The 26898-nt window shown below is 43.9% G+C and overlaps 1 protein-coding gene across 2 annotated transcripts in view; it reads left to right on the top strand.

Moving 5' to 3' along the window:
• The window catches only part of PLCB4 (phospholipase C beta 4), a 182383-nt gene that overhangs the window by 141832 nt on the left and 13653 nt on the right, over positions 1 to 26898 (top strand). For both annotated transcript variants that reach the window (XM_041474004.1, XM_041474005.1), the window contains 9 exons: positions 1162 to 1264; positions 2862 to 3026; positions 5718 to 5922; positions 9720 to 9808; positions 10226 to 10376; positions 13620 to 13669; positions 13791 to 13856; positions 18368 to 18483; positions 22268 to 22343. In XM_041474004.1, coding sequence (XP_041329938.1) covers positions 1162 to 1264; positions 2862 to 3026; positions 5718 to 5922; positions 9720 to 9808; positions 10226 to 10376; positions 13620 to 13669; positions 13791 to 13856; positions 18368 to 18483; positions 22268 to 22343 — 1021 coding nt within the window. The remainder of the gene's footprint in view (positions 1 to 1161; positions 1265 to 2861; positions 3027 to 5717; positions 5923 to 9719; positions 9809 to 10225; positions 10377 to 13619; positions 13670 to 13790; positions 13857 to 18367; positions 18484 to 22267; positions 22344 to 26898) is intronic.

Below are 26898 nucleotides of genomic sequence, written 5' to 3'. Positions count from 1 at the left end.
TGAAAAACTGAGCATTTCCTTCTGCCTGTACTCCTCTTTTCTCACATTTTCAGCTTTCATGCTGATCAAACAAGGTCATTTCAGCATTTTTTATTGCAGCAGGCTGAAAACAGAGGCTAAGGATAGTTAGTTCCTTTCTGCCCCAACCTGCTTTAAATTGACAAAATATTAAGAAATCACTTTTCTAATGGAAAAAAAGGAGTAATATTACTTTTAAACAGAAGCAACATTATTTAAAAATGGGTGAAAACACTGACATTCTTTCCACTGGAATTTTTCTAGCATTTTTTAATCCCTGAATTCTGTCTAGGCCATTATCATACTGTGTACCAGTGATTCACGAGAGAGACTAAGGGTGGATAAAAATTCATCTTCCAGCTGTTTTGTCTGTCAGGGTTGCAGAATTAGCCAGAATTTCTAGTTGCACATTTTCTTCCATCAGTGGAAGAGAATGTCTGTAATGTGCAGCCTTTCTGCAGTGATCAACTGCTGTTTCATTTTGGTGGCAGAATCCTTGGGTTTTGGTGCAGCAGAGCACAAATTGGCTCCATTGATGTGTTGATGCAGTGTGAGGTCCTCAGGGAGGCGTTGTGAGTGTTATTGTGGTGGTACCTTTATTATATATAATTAACAATCTGTCAGCACTGACATTATCAGTTGTTTCCCCCAAGGTTTCATAACCACAATGAAAAAATCAGCTTCAAGCTGAAATTTAGTGTATGAGTCTTGAACGGTAAGGAACTGCTTCATCTGGAAAAATGAAATTGAAAAATCCCTCTGTGATTTTCCAAAGTGTTAAAGAATTAAAACAAATGAGAGCATTGTGTTTTATTACGTGGTAACTCCCTGTATTTTTAAACTGTGTTATTCAGTTGCTTTGAAATGTCCTTGATTATATTATATTTATTTTTATCTTAAAATCCCAGATTGATTTCATCTCTCAGTAGCTGGTAATTCAAAATGAAAATCAGTGTTTGTCTGTGTTCCAGACAACCATGCTACTTTCTGTTACTTCCTCACACTCGCAGCTGGAATGAGTCTGTATTTCACACTGCTGTAGGAGAGCTCATTGTTTAAAGGCAGAACATCCATTTCATATGCATTCAATGCAATTTTAATTTCCAATCAGAATAATTTTCTCCTTTTTCCCCTTGCAATAAGGTACCTACTAAAGCCGGATTTCATGCGACGGCCAGACAGGACGTTTGACCCGTTCTCTGAAACTCCTGTAGATGGGGTCATTGCTGCAACGTGTTCTGTCCAGGTAAAACAGCAGCAGACAGCTGGCATCACACCCAAAAGCACATTTAGGATCCTCAGAGATAGGATAGATGCACTAAGTGTGCTTGGCCTGGGCAGATTTCAGCAAATTGGTTCTTTTTTTTTTCTTTTTTCTTTTTTAATATTGCTGGCTAAGATGCCTTTGTTTCCTTGATGTGAGTGGAGTATGATGGAATTGGAAATGATGTGTTACAAACATTGTGGTGTTCTGACAGCCTTGGTGGTTTTTCTGAAATCCATGAGCCCACACAAGCAGATAGAGCAGTGAAGTTCCTTGCCATGCACAGCATGAAACTGCACAGCATCACTTGTCCCCACGGGGCAGGGAGGAGTCTGGCCACAGGGACAGGGTATTTTCAAAGTGAAGGGAGAAAAATGGTTGCTGTGAGGCAGGCCCTTCCTTTGGAGTTATCTCTGAGTAACAAAGTCCATGAAACTCCTGCTGCAGTTCTACAGCATGGTCAGGTACCAGGTTCTGGGGGAGGCTGACAATTGTAAAACCTGTTTGGTGAGCAAGAGGCTTCGGCTTTCACTTGGCACTTTCCATGGGCTGCATTTAAATTTACACCCTCGCTGGCCAAGCATTCCTCATGCACTCCAGATGTTGGACTGAGCTCCATTTGCACCTCTAGAAGAATAAGAATAAGCATGTTTTATTAATGTTGTTTTTCTTAAAAGGTAATCAAAGCACAGTCCCTCCAAGAAAGAAGTGGGATTAGTTAATTCCTAGGTCACGTATTTTGACAGTTGCCTTTCTTTTGTGACTAAAACTAGTATAAAATTCCATGCAAATTTTGTAATTAAGGAGTTGATTGGAGCAAAAACCAGCAGTGATACCCCTCAGCCACATAACTTTTCAGATCTGTTATCCAGAATGTTCCCCAGAAGGATGTTAGATCATGGAAACAAAGGATTTGGAATGAGCTTAGGTCTGTGAAATCATGTGTCAGTTTTTTTCTTCCCTCCTTGATTGTAGCAATAATGAAAACATTGGCTGTATTTTTAAGTAATAGATCATCTTGATGAAATAGAAATTTTCCCTATCACCTGTTGTGGCTAGATTAATCTTGACTTGGGGTGAAATGGCAACAAATCTTCCTGTCTCTAAAGATATCGAGGAATCGTGTGGGGTTTTGGTTTTTGCACTTTTTAAGTATCCTGCACTTTCCAGACACGTAATATGGAGTCAGACTGACACATGATTAGCTTCAAACCTTCAGCTGAGTGAAAGAAAAGCAATAGTTTCCTTTCACCTCTTGTGCTCCAGGTGTATCACAGGGAAAAGTGCTTCTGAGCCGAGTGCTAGAAGTTGTGGAATAGCAGTGCCAGCTCTGGTTGTTCCATTCAGTGTTTTCATACAGTGAATGCATCTGTGAGACCCTGCTGGTGGTGGCATTTCAGATGGAGGCTGTGTTTCCATATCTGATCCCAGAAGCTTTTCCAAGGAGGTGCAGTTTGAATACACGTTTGCACACCAGGAGCTGCACCCTTCTGCCAGCTGTAAACCATTTCTCAGTGAGGAATGGCCACTTCCCGTGTCCCTCCTCTGCAGTGCCTCTCCTCTCCTCGCTGTGTTGCAGGTGATATCTGGGCAGTTCCTGTCAGACAAGAAGATTGGCACCTACGTGGAGGTGGACATGTACGGGCTGCCCACGGACACCATCCGCAAGGAGTTCCGCACGCGCATGGTGATGAACAACGGCCTCAACCCCGTGTACAACGAGGAGTCCTTTGTCTTCAGGAAGGTAGGACGGGCACCTGTGCAGAGCACAGCCTGGGCTTTGCTGTGCCCTGAGCCAGCCCTCCCTGCTTCAGCCCTCCTGCTCCATGGAAAGGGTTTGTAGGGCCCCTCTTACTGCTGGAGACAATGGGAAGCTGAAGCCAGCTTCCAAGAGGCTGCTTGCTTTTGGTTTGTTTTGGTTCTCTTTTCTTTTTGCTTTTGCTTTGCTTTTATTTTCCTAACGGATAACCTCTGTAGCTATCACATGATTTTTTTTTGTTGTTTTTGTTTCCATTTGGCTTTTTCCTCCCCTTTGCTTCCTCCTCCCACTTGGAGGTAGCCACCTCCTCTGTGACCATGCCTGTGTTCAAGGTATGCAGTCTGCTCAGAATGAGCCCCGCTGGTGGACACCATCATTCCCTGGAGATTTCTTCTTCCCTGCCCTGGCAGTGGCTGCTATCTTGCACTGTTCCTTCAGCCCAGAGGGCAGGTGAGATGCTGCATCCAAAGCTAAGGTCAATGTCATTACATGGAAAAGTTGGAAGGGTGCTGTGTTCCTCAGGCGTGTTGCCAGCTCCCTCCTTCAGTAGTCCATGTACATCATGTACCTTCTTCTTTATTTTTTTTTTTCCAATACTGAAAGAAAAAACAACCCTTTTTTTCTTGGCATGGGGGATTTAAAGAGAGAGACCATTTGTCCGTGTTCAGTTTTTATCTCTCAGTCTTTATATATATATGATACACATATATATATATATATTTATTTTATTTTTCTTCTGTTGCCTGGAGTTTCATCCAGACTACATGTGTTACAGTGCTGTCTTGGATAACATCTGTTTTGCTTACACCTGTTTTGTTGTCATGCAGAATTGTTGCTCTTTTATTCCAAAGTTCAGACTTCTAGTCCAAATTTCAGACTTTTTGCCGAGTGGTGATAACTCTTCACACTTGGGTATGTTACACACTTAATCTGCTTTCCTAACAGCACAGCCAGTTTTCAAGAGAAATTTAGTTGATGCAGAAATTTCTTCTGAACTCACATTCTGGAAGGAATGTGACTTCAGGTGCTTTTCTGTGTGTGTGAGGAGCACAGGGAAGATGCTTATGTACAAGCGATTTGGCTGCCCATGGCTTGCTGGCCACATGACCAGCATCTGCTGCTGATGATTTCTTACATCAAAAGGGCCATAAGCTCCAGTGCAGCCTGTGTTGGGACATGGGTGCAGAGGCTGAGGCCAGTGTTTCTCATTACTGCTCTCCAGTGAGCAATCCCACTGTCACACGCTCTCTTGAACTCGTAGGTCAGCCAAGAGATTCTTTTTCTCCACCTCAGGCCCTTGTCAGAGCTTAGCAATGTAATCAGCATCCACTGGAGATGAAGCAGGTGGGTGGCAGGACCACAGCAGGAAGGATTCCTCCAGCTGGAGATGCTGAAGGCACGGGGTGCACAGTGCTAAAACATCCTCAGAGGGTGGAGTGCCTGGCAGGATACCACAGAACTAATTCATGCAGAGGGAGCAATAAACTCAGTCCCCACTTGTGCTCCCCAGCAAATCTGTGTCAGAGACCATCATGTAATGAAAGATGTGCTGATCTGTGACCTGTAGGGGAGAGATCTTACCTGCCCTCCTTGGGCTGCAGTGTTCTCCTCAGGCTGAAGCTTAACCCTACACAGTTGTTCTCAGCTACTGTGTTTGATTGTTCTCCTGTCATGTTTTCTCATTTTTATTTTAATTAAAATGAAGTTCCAGTCATTCTGACCTGGGTTCTGTGTTGTCCCTCTGTTGTGTGAGGGGAGGAGGGAGCAGGTGCTGGTGGTGGCCTGTGCTGGGGGTGCTGAGCTGTAGGAGCAGGATATCCATGAGCTGCTCACTTGGGTTCAGAGACCAAAAGCAGCCTTTATTTTGTGCCCCCAAGACTGAGAAGGGGGGTGGCAGGGGGCAGGTCTGAGGGAGAAGGCAGACCCAGCTCACTGAGCTCTTCCCTTGTGTCCCTCAGGAGCTGGTGAGGAGCACCAGGCAGGGAAGGAGTGGGAGATCTTTGCCGGTGTGTGGTTGGGCTGGGCTGGCAGGGGAGCTGCACCTCTGCTGGTCTGCCTCCTCCTCACTGCTGCATGCTCAGAGGCAGCACCTCTGCTGCAGGGAGGGCAGGGGTCTCTGCTCCTGTCCTGCTCAGCCCAGCTGGGGCTGGCAGGGGCAGGAGGCTGCAGCAGCCCTGCTCCTGTGCATGCCCGGAGCGTGTCCCGAGTGCAGCACAGCCTCTGCTGGCAGCACAGCCTTGCAGCAGCTCAGACATCCCCAGCAGCCTGTGCTTGCACTCTCCTTGCCCTTTTGGATGCATCCCAAATCCCATCTCTCTGTCATAATTCCTCCTGATCCAGCACTACCTGCCCTTTGATTGCTGCTGTATCTGTCGTTTCCCGTGCAGTATTTACCTGCCTTCTTATCGCTGCCACCAGTTGCAGTAATGAAAAATAAACACACAGAATGTTTACCTGGTGTAACTGAGCTGCAGGATTTACAAAACCCGAAGCGGACCCGTTATTTAGGGTGAAAGAAGCTTTTCTAGGAAAGATGGAATTTTGCAAGCTGGGGTTTGCAGGGAATGCCCTGATCCTGCAGTGCTGGTGGTTTCTGGCACCGAGTTCACGCACGGGAGGCGGGGAGGGAGCTGCTGTGTCAGTGCCATTACATGCCTGTGTTTTGTGGCTTTCCAGGTCATCCTCCCTGACCTTGCTGTGCTGAGAATAGCAGTGTATGATGACAATAACAAGCTGATTGGTCAGAGGATCCTGCCTCTGGATGGGCTGCAGGCAGGATACAGACACATCTCCCTGCGGAACGAGGGCAACAAACCCCTTTCTCTTCCAACGGTTTTCTGCAACATTGTGCTCAAAACTTACGTGCCTGATGGGTTTGGAGGTGAGAGCAGCCTTTGTCTCGGTGTGCTGTGGCTCTGAGTCTTGGTGTGCAAGTCCTGAAGTGCTCCAGGGTCGCTGTGCCAGCCAGGAGCACACGTGCAGTGCTGGAGGAGGGGAAGATTCCGGATTTGTGACTTCCTGTAACTCCTTGGAATCTCTGGATATGGAGTGAAGGAACCTGCTTTATACCAAGTGCCTGCCTCTCTTGATGATAAAAGCATTATTGTACTAAAATGAGCAAATAATGTGGAAAATAAGCTACTACTGCTAAGCTCCATTTAATTTTCTCTGTTGACAATTTAGAGTATTTTATTACATCTTGTCTGACATAAATATCTGTAAAGTTAGGATGTACTTTATCTGTATTGATTGGCTTATAAGTATAAAAAAATACATGCAGAAACATAGTTTCTTTCAAACAAAACCAGTTCTATATTCTTGGGAAAGTTGGTGTATTTTTGTAAAAGGTCAGTGAATTTTTTCAGCATCCAGGACCTCTGCATTTTTCTCTCCTGATTTTATGTGTCTTTAGTGTGGTTTAATTGTTTTTGGATTCTCAGGAAAGTTATTTTCATGTGAGCATTTCCAAGATCAGGTTGGCAGAGCTGTGGTCACTTACACCAAGCAGTGGCAAATTGCCACGTGTGTGTGGGAACAAAGAGCTGAGAATAATCATTACACCTCTAAAACCTGTGTAATGCTTGAGTTCCCCCTGCCAGAAAGGGCTTCTGCACCCCAGATGAAACTTGCTTGTGCACTGGACAACACATGAACCATTTAAAACTGTGAAGCAGGAATTGCACAGAATGCGAGTGCTGTGACTCTGCAGCAGTTTCCTCAGGGGTTACTGATGAAAGGTATTGATCAAACCGGTGTTTTTCTCCTCACAAAACCTATTTCAAACCTGCTGCCATGCAAAGGATGGCTGCACTTCTCTGAGTGTCGTTTCCACAGTAGAAACTGGAGGAAGGGAAGGTTGACCTAACCTGCCTTCAAGTCTGGTGCTTATCCAGGCTTTAAGAAAATTGACAGTCTGAGACTTCAGTAACAACATTTCATGGAAAAAAGGGGTTGCAGGAGCATTTGTGTTGTTCACATGTGAAATCCTGGTTTCTGGCAAGTCAGCTGGAGATGTGCCATGGGCCTTGGAGCAGCACCATGCCATGATGCAGCACGTGTCGTCCCCAGTATTTAACTGCAGGGACTTTGTCTCGAGAGAAATGTGAGCTTCTGCCTAAACTTGAGGTGCTCAAGGGTAATTGACCCATCAGTCTCAGAGACATGTTTAAGTGTCCTTTAATTCCTACCTGAACTGTTTTGTCTCTTTTTTTCTCATTTCTCATTTCTCATTTGCAGAGAAATGTGAGCTTCTGCCTAAACTTGAGGTGCTCAAGGGTAATTGACCCATCAGTCTCAGAGACATGTTTAAGAGTCCTTTAATTCCTACCTGAACTGAAGCTTTTGGCAGCAAGTGACTCAGTTGAAATATTTTCTCAGCTAAGGACGTGCTTCTGATTTGGGATTGATGTTCTGTGGCACCAGACTTAGTTCCTAAGAATAGAATTTAAACTTAGCACTGAGTTCTGTGTGGCTTGAGCTGCTGAGTGTGCTGCACCCACAAGGAGAAAATATTTGTTTAATTCCTTTTTTAAACTGCATTCTGCACTTGCAGAAGTGAAAGACTTGCTTTCCAAAATTTCAACACCAGTTTAGAATTTACAAATTGTGTGCTGCACTGTCAGCAGTGCTGTGGGTGGTTTATTTGATAGAGGTGGGAAAACATTGCTACCCCTAAGTCACAGTGTTGGTACAGTAAAATGCTACTGGAACAGGGCTGGTGGTTGTAGTTTACTGCCAGCAGTGGAAAAGCTGCCTCCATACGAGCAGGAGCTAAATGAGCTCCATTCTGGTTCTCCTCTCCCTTCCCAGGCTGGATGTGCCTCGTGGGTTTTCCTCCTCGGTACAGAGCAGCAGCATGGTGAACACCTGGGCAATAACTTCTGACACTCAGGTGGAATCATCAGTATTCTGCTGGCACGTGGTTTTTAATTACTTCTCATCTGCAGTGAGCTTCTCACTGCTTTATGAGCTGTCATTAGGATCTCCATGGTTGTTTTAGCAAACCTGTAGGAAGGTAGAGCTCAAGTCAGTAGCTGCCTACTTTCTTTTTTCTTTCTTTTTTGTTCTTTTAACCTGTATGAGTAAGATTTAAAAATGTGCCCTGAATAATAACTAGAATGGGTGATGCATTGCAGGCTTTAAAATATGTGGTTTCCTTTTTTTTATTTCATAGCTTTGCAATTTCCCGTGGTTTATTTGCATCAGCCCCTGTGTTCCCAATAAAACCACAGTAATGTCACAAACTGCTGCAAACGAAGCAGCATTCTCCACATTTCTATTTTAGAACTCTGTGAGTAAGCTTGGTGCCTCTGCAGTGCCCTCCCCCAGTGATTCCCAGTCCTGTGTTTAAGTGCAGCTCTCCCCACGGCCAGCTCAGCTCCCTGCGGAGGGGGAGCACAGGAAAGCAGAGGCAGGGCTGAGCCAGCTCCCCCAGCAGTGCTGGGCCTTGGGGAGTGCTGGTGTGGCTCCTGGCACAGCCCACGGAGGTGCTGCTCTGCTCTCCCAAACACGTGGGGCGTTGTCACCTGCAGCTCCTGAGCACCAGCTTCCATTTCCAGGCGGAACCGAAACGTCTCCGGCGCGGTGCTGGCAGGGTAGCCCTGGCTTTGCGCTGGAAAGAGTGTGCCAAGGACTAAAGGACATCCTTAATGAGTTAGGGAGAGGAGAAACACTCCATGCTCAGCCACAAGCTATTGCCATGGCTAAAAATAAATCCTAGATGGCTTTTGTCCATGTGAAATAGGGTTCAGGAGACGTCCGTGGGTCACAGCAGGTACTGGAGATGGCCTGTTCGTGGAGATCTCACTGATAATGCTGAGTGTTTAATACAACTTTTGTGGGAATGGAAGGCCTTTCTGAGCTGTGGCCTCAGAGGAACATTCCACAGAACAGCTCAGGTTGGGAGGGAGATGATAGAGCCCAGCCCCTACTTTGAACAAGAAGTTTCTTGCCAAACCTCTTGATGGGTTGGATATTTTCGCTTTGTTTTCTGACTGTTGGAGTTAAGCAAGGAAGAGATTGTTTGATATGCAGGTAAAAGATTCCAGGGACTCTGTCATGCTGTGAAGCTGTGCTTGCACATTTGTCACTGCCCTGGAAAACAGATTCAGTGATGTGTGTGGTACCCAGGCTGTGGTACACTGGTGGTTCTGTGTCATGTGCAAGATTCAGGTGCTGGTCATGCCTAGAAAAGCCATTTCACAGCCTGTCATGTCCAGACATGGACTATCACCAAGGCTGCTGAGAACAGATGTACCTGAGAACAGATTGCTTGAATCCACCTTTAATCCACTGCTCTCCAGCTGGAAATAGAATGGCACTTTGTGCCCTGCAGCCCCCTGAGCAGGGGACAGAGCTGTGCTGTGTGGCTCAGGAGGGACATCCTGCTCTCCCATCCTGCACTCAGGAACTGCGAGGAGGTTAGAGCAGTCTGACAGAGTCACTGGGTTTTCCTGAAGGGATCTGGGTTAAAAGCACACCTTGGTGCAGTAAGAACTGTTCCATGGTCCAGGAGCTGTGGAAATAAGCGCTTCCAGTCCTGCCAAATTCACTGCAGAAAGCTGGACTCCTGTGGCAAGCCATGGCTCACAATAACAGGGATAGAATAAAGCTTTTGTAAAATACTCATTTCCAGATGCCTCCAAAGCTCACAAAAAGTTGATTTTTTTTCCCTTACAGATATTGTGGATGCTTTATCAGATCCAAAGAAATTTTTGTCTATCACAGAAAAAAGAGCAGACCAAATGAGAGCTATGGGCATTGAAACTGTGAGTAGAATCAATGACAAACACACCCCACTTCTGCCCATGCTGTGTTCTTTATTTAAAGTGAACTGGTCCTTCTCCAATCAATGCACCATATCACTTCTCATTTTCAAATATAAGCTTCTTTGTCTGGCTTATGTCATTTACTGAAATACTGACTGGCTTTTCATGGATCACATTAATACATCCTTTAGGAGGAGAGATTTTAATAAATGGGGATCAAGTTTGTGACTTGATCACAACATGTGATCAAGTATTTTAGTAAGTAGCTATTTGGAATAGGCTACAAATGCTTTACTGTGGTGTTGTTTGAAAATGTGTTGCAATTTCATTATGTTTAAAGTCAGCCATTGAGAAATTTCCCCAGCTTTTTACGCTACAGGCCAAAGAACAATCGATGTATTCTGATGTTTCTTGCAGAGCGACATAGCTGATGTCCCAAATGACACTTCCAAGAACGACAGGAAAGGAAAAGCCAATAATCCCAAAGCCAGTGTGACTCCTCAGAGCAGCTCGGAGCTCCGGCCCAGCACCACGGCGGGCTTTGGCTCTGGCCAGGACGCCAAGAAAGGTACCCCAGATCCCTCCCTCTGCTCTGCAGCGTTCCCAGAGCCACACAGCAACGCCCCTTGGCAGCTTCCACTCTGGAGTTACAGTCATGGCCAGCCCCTGGCCGCGGGGAGTTGTCTCTGGCTAATTGCACATGGGTTTGGGGTATTGCTGATTGTGTGAAGGTAAAGCAGCTTTATTTCACAAAGTGACCTCTGCGTCTGGCTGTACACCTCTGGGGTTTTTATTTTACGTGGATATTATACACATAACCTGCAAGGCTCTGGGAGCAGTTTGCTAGTAAGGATTCCTGGAGGAGTGCCAATAGCAGTGACTATTAACTAGCACAGTCCACAGAAACTCTTCTGCTTTTTTTTCTCCCCTCGCAAATCCCTTGGCAGGGTTGCAGATTTAGGTAATTAAAGGTATTTAGAATTCACTGGATTCTGTAGAGATTTCCCAACAATTAGAAATGTTTTCACAGTGTGGTTTTACTCTGAATAGTGATTATGGAAATGGCATGTTTATTGTAAAAAAAAAAAAAAACTGAATTTGTGCTCATTTATAAGTGAATAAGTACCCCAGATCCCTCCCTCTGCTCTGCAGCGTTCCCAGAGCCACACAGCAACGCCCCTTGGCAGCTTCCACTCTGGAGTTACAGTCATGGCCAGCCCCTGGCCACGGGGAGTTGTCTCTGGCTAATTGCACATGGGTTTGGGGTATTGCTGAGGTGGCTGCGTGAAGGTAAAGCAGCTTTATTTCACAAAGTGACCTCTGCGTCTGGCTGTACACCTCTGGGGTTTTTATTTTACGTGGATATTATACACATAACCTGCAAGGCTCTGGGAGCAGTTTGCTAGTAAGGATTCCTGGAGGAGTGCCAATAGCAGTGACTATTAACTAGCACAGTCCACAGAAACTCTTCTGCTTTTTTTTCTCCCCTCGCAAATCCCTTGGCAGGGTTGCAGATTTAGGTAATTAAAGGTATTTAGAATTCACTGGATTCTGTAGAGATTTCCCAACAATTAGAAATGTTTTCACAGTGTGGTTTTACTCTGAATAGTGATTATGGAAATGGCATGTTTATTGTAAAAAAAAAAAAAAAACTGAATTGTGCTCATTTATAAGTGAATAAGTATTTTTTCCCAACTCTTCACCGTTCACTCTACAAAGTCATTTTTTACAGTGAAATGGGATTATTTGTTTCTCCCATATCATCACAGGTAATGAAGATTAAGCGAGAAAGCAAATTTGTACAGCTGAATGAAAGACAATAAATATTTCTGTTAGTAGGCCACAGGAATTAGGATGTGGTTCCCTCACTCCTGCAGCTTGCCCAGAGGTGTTGCCAGGAGGGAGGAGGAGCACGGGGGGCTCTTCTCTCAAATTCCAGCACACGTGGCTGGGTGCACTCTTGGGAAGGGATCTCCTGGGAACCCAAGTGCCTTTTCTCTGGAGTCACTTGGCAGTGGGTAAAGGCTCAGGCTGTCTCTGGCACCTGAACTCTTTCAGAAGTTCTTGCCTGGTGTGACCCTGGGTCACTTCATGCAGCGAGGTGTTTTCATGTCATGTTTCATGACAAGGTGCACAAGTGTTAGCTTCAGTGTGCATTAATCAGGCATGAAGTTTGCTGGGGTTGACAGCAGAGTCCTGCTGGCCATGGAGCCAGCCCTGGACTGCTAAGGAAATGTTCTGTGTAGTGGTCCTGTGCAGCAAATGCTTTAAAATAAAATCCTGAGCAAGCCTGTTTAGAAACCCAGCAGCCTGATGCAGGCACGAGGTCTCATCCTGACTGCAATTTTCATCCCTATTCTTGCATGTTAAAATAGAGCTGCTCATTTCTATATCCCCTGTAATGATCCTTATTTTGTGTTTCTTATCTCTGTGATTTACTAGCATATGAATAATTCTAGCACTGTTAAAATACACAGCTCATCTTGCTGTTAGAAATTACTTGAGCAGCAAAATGGGGAGGGCTTTCAAAGGCACAAGAATGTGGGGTTTGTTTGGCCTCAGATTTTCAGTAAGAGTCAAATCACTTGTGTTTTTGAAAATTTCAGCCTCTATCTGTGCCTAGGTCTGCTCCTGTCTCATTTACTACACTAATGTTGATGCCCTATACTTGAGCAGAGTCTTATGCTCCTAAGAAAAGAAAAAATTCATATTCCCTAAGGAGATTGCCTACCTCTCCTCCCCTCCCCTCTTTTTGTTAGCTTTTACAGTGGCTGAGCATTTTCCAGTTAAATTCACCTTAAAAAGCAGAAAGTCCTTTTGAAGGCAAGGGAAACCTTACAGTCCATAGACATCATTAAAAGCAGTTAACTAAATATGTTTGCAGTGTATTAATACACAGGCCAACATTTATTTCTGTGTGAAACCTCAGGAACGCCTGAAAATTACAACTCCCATGGCATTGTACTGACATTTTTAGTAACACTTACATGTGGGATGTGCTTAGTAGTTTTTAAAAAGCCCTTAATATGTCACAAAGCATTTATTAAAGTATAAACATTAAATGAGATCAGGTTTTGTTTGCATTGCAGTTAAAGTGACCAAAACATTTTCATTCATCTACGTAGTACTGTTAGTCTTGTGTGTTGAAATCTCATTAGAATTTTCACTTCTTTTGGTTTTCTGTTTCTCCTTCATTTTTTAACTCTCCTTTAGTCTTGGAGCACATTTCTGCTCCTTTTCCCAAAGCCTGGGGGTATTAAGCAAAATGCAAATTTTATTTTTGTTACCACACGAGCTGCAAGTTAATTTTCCCTCCTGTGTTTTAACCTGAGGAGAAGCACACCCAGCCCCAGTTTTGTAGTCATGTGGAGCCCTACCCAAGAAACCTCCCCACTGCAAGAAGTGGTGCCAGAGCAATCTCCAGCTAGGACCAGAATTCTGAAGGTGTTTTAGTATTCATAAATGGTTTGCTGTGTTTGCAGAAATGACCTTTTTTCAATTCTTAGATTGCTGTGTTTTGACACTTCAGTCCAGAACCATAAGAGATTAAATTACACTCATTGATTCAATTCTTTTTCCACAAGGCAATTGATTGAAGAGTGCATGGGCAAAGGAAATTACTGTATCTTAGCTAGATCTTGATGAATAATTTTCTCATTAACCTGTGATAATTTTTTTCATGTGGTGAAAAATGCTAATTCATTAATTAGTTGTTAAGTTAAATAGGCTGCTGTGGTGAAACTCAAATTTTGAATATGAGATGTACTAGTATGTATGAAGTTTTAGATAAACTGTATCAATACCTTCCCAGGTATAGACCTCATTCCTCAAGTGAAGATAGAAGATTTAAAGCAGATGAAGGTAAGTCTTGACACAAGTTTTTCAGGAGGTGCTCCTGATTGTTTGTTTTAAGTAGCCAGGATTTTACCTGGCTAAAGTCAGTATGGCCACAGAAGAATTGATCCAGCTTCTCTTTTTTCAGGCTTATATAAAGCATTTAAAGAAGCAGCAAAAAGAGCTGAATGCCTTAAAGAAGAAGCATGCCAAGGTATGATCATTAAGGGTTCTCTGAGCCCAGTTTTAAGCAGTTGCTCACTAGCACAGGCACTTCCTAATTAAATTACAGGGGAAGACTAAGGGGGGGTAGTTGGACTCCCAGGAAGGGCACGCACGTTTTAAGTGGTCTGAAATGTGCTGCAGGGAGCACACGTTCCCCTGGCAGCCCTTTGTGTGCCTGCCTGGGGCTGGCTGCACTTGGTGTGACCCGTGCAAACACTCAAGGCTCACCTTTGTCAGGGGAGGCTTTTGTCTTGCTCCCTCTTGCACGAATTTTGGCAGGGAGCATGGAAAAGCCAGGCAGCAGTGATGGGAGGGAGGTGGTGCTGCGATGAAGAAAGCGCTGCAGAAACTGCAAAATCACCGGAGAGAGCTGGGATGTGTAGCTGAGAAATGCAGAGCCCTGCTCCTCCTCGTTTGTGTCTGTGTTAACCACTTCATTGCCAGTGTTCCTTGGCAGTGACACCACAATCACATACATCTCTGCCACAAATACACTCCGTGTGAAATCACAGCCAACTTTGCCCTGCCCTCTTTCCTTAGAAAACCATTACTCTTGTGACAGAAAGAGTTATAGTAAGTGAGGAAAATATCTCAAGTTGGGAATTTTGGCAAAGGAAATCCACAAATCCATTCTGGGCTGTTGGGGCAGTTGCTCCCTTGCTCTCTTTGCTTATGAATTCCACTGCAGGTGTGATGCCATGTGGTTGCCTGGGCATTTCTGGTGTCAGTCTTTGTGTTCACTTTCCTGACTGTTGTTTGGGCCTGGGACACTCTGTACAATGAAGTATGGAGAAATTACTTTCCATAATTGGCACTTTTTTGGGGTTCTTTGTATTGAAAGCCATGTAAGAAAATTAACTGGTTACATTTCAGCCTCCTTACTGACTGCACAGGGGAAATGAGTGATTTCTGTATTTCTGTGTTGTGTGCAAATCCCATGCTCAAAGAAAAGTGTCTGTCACCAACACTTTTTGATACTAACAGTTTCTAGACCTTCATAGGGCTGATCTTTTGGGGGGCTTCTAATTTTTAAACACTAATTTGTCATTTCATTGGCCAGCAGCCAGCAATTTGCTGTAGAAAAGGCCCTGTGGTTGTGGGGAAAGCAGACACACTCAGGGGTCTCTCCCTCACACACGTGACCCACAGGGTGTCTGAGCCCAGGCTGTGCTTGCTAGCATTAACCAAAATGATCCATCTGCTCAGGCTGCCCTTGCTTCCCTGATCTGAGGAGCAAATTGCCAGCCATAATCTAAAATGGGCTGCACTCAGAAGGGCTCTCAGCATCGCTCAAGCACAGCTCCTGCACATCTGAGCCAGCCTGTGTGCTGCTGGGGGCAGAGGGTGAGCTCTCCTAGCAGCAGAGCCTGCCCAGGGCATGGCTGGCTGAAGGCAGGGCAGCTCCTGCCGTGCAGAGAGCCAGCAGTGCTCTCAGGGTCTGCTGGCTGTGCTCACCACTGCTCCTGCTGCAGCTCCTCAGGGGGATGGAGCAGGGCTCTGCAGCTGGGGACCCTGCTCAGCCTGAGCCTGAGAGCAGCAGAGCCAGCCTGGCTCTCACTAACACAGACACTGCAGCCTGAGTTTGGGGCAGGCTGAGCCTGAGAGCAGCAGAGCCAGCCTGGCTCTCACTAACACAGACACTGCAGCCTGAGCCTGAGAGCAGCAGAGCCAGCCTGGCTCTCACTAACACAGACACTGCAGGGATCTGCAGGAGTAAGTAAGCAGGAGAGAATTGTCCATGATGCTTAAGGAGAGAAAAGTCTAATGCTTTTCCATCAAAAAATTTGCTTTGGAAAATGCACCGTGGCTAACAAAAATTGTGGTGCCAGGCTTCCCAGCACACACCACCCTGCTGGTGTTGTTCTCTGATGTTATCTTCCACTCACTTACCTCTGTTCAGCATTTCAGCCTTTTTGCCTCCAGCAGCTACAATAGCATTCTCCAAAATCCCTCTGTTGGGGTTGCTGAAGAGCAGATGAGTGCCCTTGGGAGCAAAGAACATGATCCAAACCTCTGTCCAGGAGGGAGCTATCAGCCACTGGTGCTGTAGTATTCCTTGTGTTTGACTTTTGAAAAGCAGTGGCAAATTCATGTAATTGTCACCATTTAAAAAAAATCTCCTTGTTAGGAATAACTTCTCTGGAATCTTAGCTCTGGTAACCTGTGCTTTAGGTAGTTTTGAAAGAATATGTCCAATCACTTCTGCATACTGTGCAGAAATGCCATTTTTTAAACAATGCTTCCATAAAAACACCTGCATTTGGCTGCTTTTGAGGTAGAGTTTTTCCTGCCTGTGTTCCCTGAAGTATGAATGTCCTTAATCTCCCAGTATGAATTAATATCCATATCTTATATTCAACTACAGAGCAGCTGATGTGTCTGAATGATGACCTTTAGTTTATATCTCTTCTTTATCAAGTTATATGGTGAGTCCTGTTTAGGGGAATGACCTGGGGTGGCATCACAGGCAGCTGGGCACAGAAAAGGACATTTCTCAGTCAGCCAACTTCACTTTTTAGCAGCCTGCTTTTATGGGCCCCTACTTCATTTTAATGTTTTTCAGAGCTGTCAGGTGGTTTTTGTGCTCTTTGGGCTAGACAGAAGGGGAAGGGTAGTGAGGGATTGCCTTGATTTATTCCCTGCCAGTCCAGCAGCTCAACAGAGGATTGTGCTGTACAGTTCTAGCAGTCCCAGACACAGCAGGGATGGTCACAAGTGCCCCTTGAGGAATTTAATATAGTTCTAGACTGTAACCACAATTGCATAATTGATCTAAATCCCCAAATTCATCTGCTGCACATTCATATGGACATTGAAAATATGTAGAGTTTGAATTAAAGCCTAGTAAGAAAGAGCATGAAAAAAATCTCCATTTCACAGTGCAGAAGTAGGAGTACAAAAGACGAGGGGACTCTAGACAAATAAAGTTCTGTAACATGGGTTTTTGTACTGGAAATGTTAGTTCCTTCTTCTTATTTCCCCATCCTTGTATTCTGTAGTGAGAATCCTCCAGACCTCAGTTTTCAGCTGTGCACAGTATTTATGTTGCTTTAGGGAGATACTGGACAGGAATAACAGTCTGTACAATGGGAATTTATTCCCTCTTGCCTTTGATAGCCTGAGCTGGGATTTCTGCACTTGTGAATATATTCATGTGAAAGGTGTGCAGGTTCAGTGGGCTTGAGGGAATCACCAGAACCTGCCTGAGGAGACTTCTACCTGCAGACCTGTTCTGAATCAACCTGGAACACGTTAGCAACTGAAACTTTGCAGTTGAAAACAAAAGATGCTACAAAAAACCACTCCTGTTTCTTAGAGTTTTGGCAGAAGCTTGGGCAGAAGTCTCATGCTTTGCAGAGTTTGTTCTTAGTCCTTTATGGCAAGAGTTGGACAGCTCTGCTCATTCAGAGGGGAGTGGGTATTTTGAGATGCTCTCAGTCACTTCACCTGGGGCTGGCTGCTCTTGTCAAGCTCAGTCATTCTTTTCACTGTCCCTATTTCTCCCTGCCTGGTTAGTCACTGCAAACACCCCCTGGTGAGGCTGGCATGTTTTATATTGACAGAAGCAGTGTGCTTGCCTTTAAGTCCTCTGTGGAACAGCCAGTGCAGTTCCCCACCCTGAGCGCAGCGCGTGGAAGCTGTGTGTGCTCCCTGGGGAGGTGCCTGGCAGGTGTTGGAGTGCTGGGCACAGCCCACTGCTACATGTTTGAAAGCACTGCAGCATTGCTATTAATGTTTTGGTAAAAGTGCTTGTAAAAGTATTTAATTAGCATTTTTAGAGGAAGAAACAGTGATAAGGCAAAGGTGTATAGAGAATAATAACAATAAAGAGCAGTAGAATAGCAAGTGTGGAGAAGATGTAAAAAGAGCTATAAAAAAATAGAGGTAAAGTTCTGGGTGAAGCTGTTTTAATTAATGAGGTTCTTTTTGGCCAATTGGATAAAATGCAGGGCACTTGGGTATTAATAAAATAACATTAATGAAAGAACCATTTTTCCTATTGCAGTGCAAATTTAATATTTGCTGCTCTCTGTGCTGGTCAAATATTTGCATCATTGAGAGCTGCTGTTCTGATAAAGGAAAATAGAAAGTTAAGTTGTGTTGCACAGCTTGCTGTCACTTGCTAAAGGAGATTTGTGTGTGCCTCAAGGTGGCATTTCTTAATGGTGAGAGTGCTGCTGTCACTGGGGATCGTGGGCCAGACCTTCAGAATTGTACTTAAATGGACATTTATTCCAACAGTTGACTTTTTTCCCCATCATTGCTTTGTTCTAAAATGTACCATATTTTTAAGGTTCACTGCAGATTTTAATTTTTCAGACAAAGAAGAAATGTTTTAGTGCTTGTGGTGGAATACCTGGACTGTTTAGTACCACGTGGCTAAACCAGATTGAATTCCATTGTCAAAACTGTCCGTTTGTACACTGATATTTTCTAGGCCGTAAGGAAATTGCCCGTCAAAAATCCAGCACCTAATGGTAAGGCCCTGCTGTTTTCCAGGAGCACAGTGCCATGCAGAAGTTGCACTGCACACAGATTGACAAAATAGTGGCCCAGTATGATAAAGAAAAGGTGTCATATGAGAAAATGTTGGAGAAGGCAATGAAGAAGAAGGGGTAAGATATTTTTTTTTTATTATTTTTCTTCAGACTTAAAATAGATTTGATATCTTCTGCTTTTGTGGTCTGGAATGAAGTGTTCAATAAAAAAGGGCATTGCAGCTTGAAGCAGCATCATCCTTCAGCCTGAGAATGAGCTCTGGCAATGGGCCATAAGTGCTGGACTCACTCTGCCTTTCTCCACTCTTCTGCTGTCAGAACTTTAAAAGTAAAAGCAAAGGATTTGCCTCTAATTTTATTTCTGTGGTCTGGTGTGGTCTCACTGCACTCCCCAGGGAATGTCACTGTTGTGTTCAGTGAGAGCAGGCTAAAGTCCTCAACAGCTCTATCACCAGAAAGTAGCAATGTTTGGATTTTAGGGGAAAAGCTGGCTTTTAAATCCTGGATGTTTGAAAATAACTGACTTTTGCTGTGCTGTTGAGTTGAAGTTTCTTTTTGACAAAAAACTTACAGACCCTCAGCTGGGATAAATGAGTCTTACTGCTTTGACTGGATGGAGTTGTTGTGACTTGCACAGGCTGATGGCCTGGGATGTTGTCTGTGAGTCTCCTGTTTGTCCCAGAGAGGTTCCTGGAAGACTCTGATGACTTTACTAGAATGCCTAATTCTAATCTGGGGCTCAGTGGCAGGACCTGCTGCTGCCTTGCTGCTCATCTGGCAGCAGTTCCTCCTCTCCACCTTTCCCCGTGTCCCTGGAATTTCATCAAGACAGCAGGAATTACTTCAGTTCCAAACCCAGCTATGCTGACAGTTGCTCCTAATTTCACATTGTTGTCATCTGGCAACAACAGCTGGCAGCAGCTCACTCACTGAATCCTGAACATAGATGCCTGTTTGGCACTGGGTTCTTCCAAGAATGCTTTTTCTATAAATTACTTGGAATGGTGGAGGGTTTTGAGCACGTGTTGTAAGCTGCCAAAGGAACAGAAGCAGGACTGTCAGAGGTAAGCCAGGTAAGGAGAATTCTCCTCACTAAGTTATTGAAAGCTCACAGTTCATGCTGTACCATTTTTGTTCAAGACAGGAGAGCTGTGAGCACACAAATACTTATCATCTATGGAGTTTCTTCCAGAAAACCACTACTTCTGCCAGCAGAGAGGGGACAGCTGCAGGATTCATTAATTTAATGTGGCTTTGATTCAATTTCATTGAGTATAACACAGCAGAAGGTTGCAGTTGGATTTGTAGTTACAGTCAGGTTATTTCCTACAGTGCCAGAGAAGTGAGCTCTGGGCATTGCACCACAATTATTGTGGGGGCAGAAAGGTTTCCCTCTGCTCTGGTATTTAAGAATCTCAGTGTTCCTGTTGGCCTGGGAAGGAGCCAGTGCCTCTGCCTGTGCAGAAAAACAGCCAAGGAAGGTGTGCCAGGAAGTTCAGGGTGGAAATGGCTGTCTCTGTGCAGTAAATGTGGGGAAGTCCTGGATAACAACGCTCTCCAGATCACCCCAAAAGGGCACAAGTATCAAAGCAGTCCATCATTTGATTCATTGTTTGAGGTCACTTCGTTGGCTACCTGCAGCATCTTTTCTTAATTTTATAACACATGGACACCAAGACCTTTATGCTAGTTTCATATTGTGTGTTATAAATAAAATCAGAAATGACCACTCCAGAAGCAGCTTCAGTGCAAAGCCAGACACGGTTCCTTACCCCAATTCCATGCTTTCCATGGACTCCAGAGCTCTCAGACACATGATGGCTCTTTCAGTTTTACAAGACTAACTGCATACATCTGATTAACAGCCAAATCAGCATCAGTATCTGACAGACTGAAAAAGTGAAAACACTTTTTAATGCCACAGCAAAATATTCTAAGGGCTTCTTCATGGTAAGCCCTGAAAGCCCATTCTGCAAGGTACTTATGGCCACCCCAGCTGTGCAGAGCATTAAAGGACATGCTTAAAAGTGAATGCATTGGTGGACACTTGGAAATTTTATTGAACTTAAATGATTGATGAATCCAGAGTCCCGGGTTCAGTGAGTACAGGACATGCTCCATTTCCTTGGCTGTCATTCTGGAGCATTTGCAAGGAATAAAAGTTGTAAGAGAGCTTGTCGAACACGTTTTCAAGGCATTCATATTGAAATTGTCAGATTATTTCCTGATAAAAAGGCCTTTGATAGGTGTAAAGACAGCTTTCTCTTCTGATCTTGTTGTGCAGGTTTTTTTGCGGTCCATTTCTGCCACATGGCGTGACAAATGCCAAGTGCACATTGTTCAGCAAAGTAGGATTTTTTTAATCACATGCTAATTCACTGACAGATGGACAGGATTTTGCTCCCTGTGCTATTTCTGTCATGCACTTGAAATGCTTACAAATCCCAGAGAGGCATATGGGCATAGGTATGGTTGTGTTCCCCCTCTGAACTGGAGTCAGGGCACACAGAGATCCTTCTGCCTGGTTGGGACTGCCCAGAAATCCAAGTGTGTCTGTGTGTGAGCTGGGTAGGTGGCCCTGGCTGTTTGTCCCCAGCTGGGACTCCGTGGTTCAGCCATGGGCTGTGCCACCACAGCTGGGGCAATCCCATTTTCCATTGTCCCAGGCTCCAAAGGCTGGGAGTTGCCTTGGCACATGATGAAAGCTGTGTTTCCAGAGGCAGCATCAGCTGGTGCTTTGCATGTCTGGGGTTCTGAAGAGTCCAGTGATTGAACTAAAGAGGCTGTTTTGGGATAAAGTATGTCTGATTCACACCTAAGAGTCAATGTCTTTCACACTGATCAACAAACCCAATATTCCACAGCAGCCACACCCTGATCCAGTGTTGTCAAAGACACTTCCCTTTCAGCTGCTGGCTTTTTCAGGCAGAGGTAACAGTGGCCAGAACCTCTCTCTGTGACTTTAGATTGCTTCCAAAGTGTCAAATCAGTGTTCGAAATACCTACAAAATTTCTCTTGCTCTGGGTAGAAAATAAATGACTGGTGGCCCTTGGAAAAACAAGACACAGTATTTTCAGGAAGGGCTTTCCTGGTGCTGTTTGGTGATAAAATTTTCTGCTCATTTCCATAAGTTTAGCCGTACTTTGATATGAAAATAGGATTTTAACTTGTTAAGAGCTTCACAAATCTCCTTTTCTGGAGCAAACATGGATTAATGTTACTGCAGTCAAGCAGTGACCGTCGTTACAGGGCCAGCTGCAGCTGATAAACGAACACGTCCCTGCCAGACACAGAGCTGCATGCTTTGCATCAGTGGCTGATCCAGCTCAGAAATGTGGCACTGGTGTCCAAACAGACTTCTCCCAAGGTACTGTTTTATTCCAGGCCCCTCCTTTGCATTCACTCATTCTCACAGAGGGACACCCACACTTTCTGTAGCTGTCCAAATTTAGTGCAGCCACATCGCCCCGGGAGGCAATTATTCAGATTGCATGGTTTTCTCTGTCTCAAACCACGTGTAAGTAACCAAATTACTTTTAAAACAGAGTCTAAAATCATGGCAAGGGTAGGCCTGTTTTCAGGCAGAAACTGGTTTCTCTTGGCAGGGCACTATAAGCCTGGAAAAGGAACCAAGTGTCATAAATGGAGGTGCCTGACACATCCTCAGCAACAGAATAATTGCTGGGCCAATCTGGAATTAATCATGTGGTGTTTGAATTGACTGATCATTAGTCCAACAATATTTTGTAAGTTGTGAATGGATTGCCAGGAGAAATAATTTCATTCCAATACGGTGCAGCACTTCAACTTTGATTAACATTTTAATTAGTAAGCGCTGACTGAATGGGGAGATGTTTAACTTGTGGCACACATTTGCAATTTTTCTTTTTTTTTTTTTAGAGGAAGTAATTGTGTTGAATTGAAGAAAGAAACGGAAATTAAAATTCAGACACTAACATCAGATCACAAATCTAAGGTAAGCAAACAGCCAATTTTAACACATGCAACTTCTGAAAGAGAGATTTTGAGACCCAAGTGGTAGTTAATTTTCTTGGAAGTATATGAATCATTTTCAGCAATAATAACATGTTGAAAAGAATGGAAGTAATTGAGTATCTAAAAGTGTTCCTTAAAAAATTTTTAAAGCAACATCAATTTCCTGCTGTTTTGAAATTTTTGAAGAAAGCACCATATTCATGCCTCGTGAAGTGAAACTGGTCATTTGTGTCAGCTCTAGTTAAACAAAGAATATGTGTTATATGAAATTTGGATGCCAAATACATTCCCAAAATACATACATAAAGAAGTCTCTATTTCATTTTCCATCATTGTTGCCTTGCCTTGGCAGTCACTGTCTTAGGGAATGAGGAGCCCGAGTTGCTCTTGAACCAAATGCCTTCTTATTTCTAGTGTTGCTTTGTTTTGGTTTTGTCCCATGGCTTCGTTGCTTTGTTTTCTCCAGGGTCCTGGGGAATAAAAGTGCCCTGGGCCTCAACCTCAGCTGATTTGGAAAAGCTGTCCTCAAGCTCCTGGCTCCCCTGGAGCTGCTCGGAGCTGTCCCCTCTGTCCTTCTGTCCCCCTGCTGTGTCCCCTGGCTTCCTGTGCCTCAGGAAGGCTTATCCAGGACTTGCTGACAGCTTTGGAAAGCTGTCCAGACCAGAGGTGGCAGGGACACCAGGAGGCTCACCCTGGACCAAATCAGTACTGGAGACTGACCCCAGAAAAAGCTGAAACCCTTGAAAAGAATCAGACAAGAGCAGAAAATACACACAAACACAGCCACATCTTGGAGGCTAGAACAAGTTCATTTTGATCTTGCCTTCTTTGAACTTTATTCTCTTCTCCACGTGAAATAATATTTTATTGTTTTATTATTTCATGTGGAGAAGATCCTCATTTTCTAAACAAGGTTTGCTTTCTTGTTGCTGCCCTCTCAGCTGTAGATGTAGCAAAGGAGCAAAACCTAAAGGACTCTCTTATCTCTCTATCTTCTTCCTCTATGAAAAGTCCAGAGCCCTTTCCTTAAACAAAAGCAAATTTGCTAAGTCAGAAAACAAAGAAGTTCATTCCTCTCTTAGTGAAACAAACTCCCTGAGGAGCACTGGCTCCCAGTCATCCAGACATAAGCTCCAAAACTCAGTTGAAATTGCATTACACAGAATTTTATTTGCTCTGATCTCTCTCTCACCTGTATCACTCATAGTCTGGAGTTAGGTGTCATTTGCACACAAGGAACATCCAAATGTTCATTAATCTTCCAAATCCAATAAATGTGACTCATGTTCTCCCTTTCCACGAATATATTCAGTTTCTGAGCCCTGTTCCTTTCACAATCCTGCTTTCAAACTGGTTCCTTTTAATTTAATCCATACCTGGAAAAAAAAAGATTGATTTTTTTGTCCACTCCCATGTCAGGTTTTAGGATGACATTTTGAAAGGAGACTTAAATGTAGGATTTGAAATGTAAGACTTCAATATAAGACTTGAAATTTCAAGCTTCTGATTATTGGTTAATTCCCAAAGAACTCCTCTGCAAGTCATCCCCCTCTGAGGATTCCTCTAATGATTTTCAACGTCCTGCTCACTGTGGTTCCATGAAAATTGTCCAGATTATTTACCAACATCTTTTGTTTCAACTACTGTGTGTGGGCCCTTGAATTATTCCTGGAGATCATTCCAAGTTTGCAAGCAACGGGTTGGAAAACGGTGCTCAAGACCATAGGGAAATTAACTCTTATCTTAGATGAAGGTAGGTGCAATTAAATTAGATTAAATTCTGAGATGCTGAATGCATTACACTGATATAGTGGGAGTTTGATTAATTAGCAGTTGTTCAGTATTTCTCAGCATTTGGCCCACTAATTTTGATATATCAGATTCAAACCTAATTCATCTTTAATTACAGCTCATGTCCTCCAGTACAGCTCTGTGCCACAACGTGCCTGCAGACACCTTTAGCACCAAGGAGACCTTTTCATCTCCAAAGCTCCTCCTGTCATGAGGAAACATCCAGCCCGAGTCTGACATAAAATACTGAAATGAAATCTGAATGTCCCAGCTTGTACTTCCCACACAATTAACCTAGCAAATGCAAATTACTCGCCTGCATTAGGAAAGTAGGTCCCAATATCAAGCAGGCAGAGGATGAAAAGAAAAGAAAGGAAAGATTACTTCAAAGATCATTCCTGCTTGAACTTAGTGACTAAACAAACTTCTTGCATATATGCTGTGCAAAAGAAGGTTCCTTATCAGGATTTTAATTAGTCTCTTAGGCCCGGTGTAGGGACAGATGAAAGGACAGGCTCACAAACTCAGTCTGCAGAACAGGAAGGAGAGAAGGAAGCTAATGGTTATTTTTCCTGTCCTTTAGGACAAGCAACACTGCCTTAATAGCAGAAAGTAGGACAAGAGCACAGCCCAGTAAAAATTAAATAGTCATTTCAACTATGCTGCTAATAAATTGGAGAAAAGCAGGGGTGCTCTCTGAACTTACCACAGCTGAACTTTGAAGTGTCACAGATCTGCAGCAGAACTGGATTTCAGATGATTTAATGGCCATGAGTTTTAAGTTCTTTGGAATCTGAGTCAAATTAGGTATTTAATGTCTTGTAGCTGGTGTTTGGCACATCCCTTGCATCCTTCTCACAGGTTATATCTTGCTGTACCTGAAATGAGACTTCTGCCTTGGTGGAGATGGAATAAAAGAAAGTTTCACATTTTAAGCTTCACAGGAAAGTTTGTTTCACAAGGAGGTGTACCTGCCTCTCAGACGTGTACCTGCTTCTGGAATTAGCAGCACATCACAGCACACCTGTCCATGAACACAGGCAGGGTGTTCTGATTATTTCCTCCTTCCTAGATCAAATACTTTATCTAAGTATTGCCACACTGTCACTTTGCAGGGTTTGTCTTTGGGAGTTGGACTCAATAACTCTACGAGATATGATCCTGTGGTATCAGTGTGCCTGAGATTCAGAACTCCTGCCTTCAGGTTCCTCTGTGGTTTATAACATTCACCATTTAAAAACAATTATCACATTGTTCATTTGCAATGAGCCCTTGAGTCATTGTTCCTCTGTGTTTGTTTTGTAAACTCTCTACAGTTAAGTCACAAAATACTCACTTCCACCATGGCTTCCACTATTTATTTCACAATTTTATCATTTTTATTGTAATTTTTCTTTTTATTATTTTTTATTGTCTTGTATTCTTTTTATGTCTTTTTATTATTTTTTATTGTCATTATTCTTTTTTTGTGCAAAGTTCATTTTGCATTTTCTCTACAGTGTAAGGGGGCCTTAAATAAAAGCAAACCCTTGTTTGTTTACTGGAATGCCTGTGGTGGTGGTGAACACTCTGCCTCCTGCTCCCTGGGCCACATAACAGCACTTGTCTTTTGGAAATACTAACAATTTCTAACACTGGGAGTGTTCTGAGTCCCTTTGCTGCTGTGCTCCAAATTACACCCAGGATTGTGGACTGATTACCTGCACCATTTTTAAGTCAAGCTGTGGATGGAGCTGATTCCATCTGGAAACTCTGTATTGAAAATAAATAAGGAATGTGTTTTCCTAAACCCCTCAGCCATGGCTTTCAGCTCTCCTAAGTCCATCCTAGGTCCCCCTGGGGGTTGGTAAGCCAGATGAGGTCACTGTTGAGAGGAGATTCATACAACCTAACTCAAGTGTCTTGGTGCTTGAGGCCCTGGAGATGTAAGAGGAGCATTTCCAGAGACTGTGAGAGTGATAAATCCTGCTTTGGACCTGCCCACGTTGTCACATCAGCAGTACCAGGAGCATGGGCTGAGCTTGGCCCAAACTGAAGCACCTTAGGTGGTGCCGTGGGTGATCTGGAGTGTCTGCCCCCCAACCTCACAAAAACCCCATCTGAAAAGTTCATTTTTCTTCCTTCACAACATCCAAGCATTTATTTGTACTCATTTCAAAACTGGATCCTCATGTTTTCAGGCTCTGAAGGCAGCACTGATGAGCACCTTATTAAAAACACTACTCCCACAAACTGCACCACATCCTTCACATCATTTCATGGTTGACAGGTCTGGGCTTAGTTGTACACTTGCCCACAAAGAGAAGCATGGCTCATTTTGCTGGAGGCACACTGACTCTTAAGCACCCTGATCAATTGGGCTTGTGTTAGTCATACCAACTTCTGCCACAAAAGCCTTGTGTTGTTTTCTGCAGAAACTCCAGGGTGCTCTCTATCAGCTGCTTGTTTGGATACGAGACCACCATTTAGCTATAGTTAAGTGCAAATCTGGCTTTCAGGTAGTAGTAGTCATCCTGCTCTGTTCCAGAATTACTCACTTCTTTATTTCATTAGATCCCTTCCTTATTGGGCAACATGAGCTTTAGGTAAGAGGCCCTTCAGAGGAGCATCTCCAGGGCAGAATGGAGAATGGGGCTGATAAAACCTTCACTTTTTTCACCTTTACCACTATGTGCAAGACAATCTGTTCTTCATTATGCAAAACCCAGCCAAGATATTTAGCTGGAGTTTGCATAATTCTCTCG

Source organism: Pyrgilauda ruficollis, unplaced genomic scaffold (assembly GCF_017590135.1).
Source record: "Pyrgilauda ruficollis isolate IOZ18807 unplaced genomic scaffold, ASM1759013v1 scaffold31, whole genome shotgun sequence".
Lineage (NCBI taxonomy): Eukaryota > Metazoa > Chordata > Aves > Passeriformes > Passeridae > Pyrgilauda > Pyrgilauda ruficollis.
Note: the sequence above shows the minus strand (reverse complement) of the source record. Positions and strands in the feature narration are given on the sequence as shown.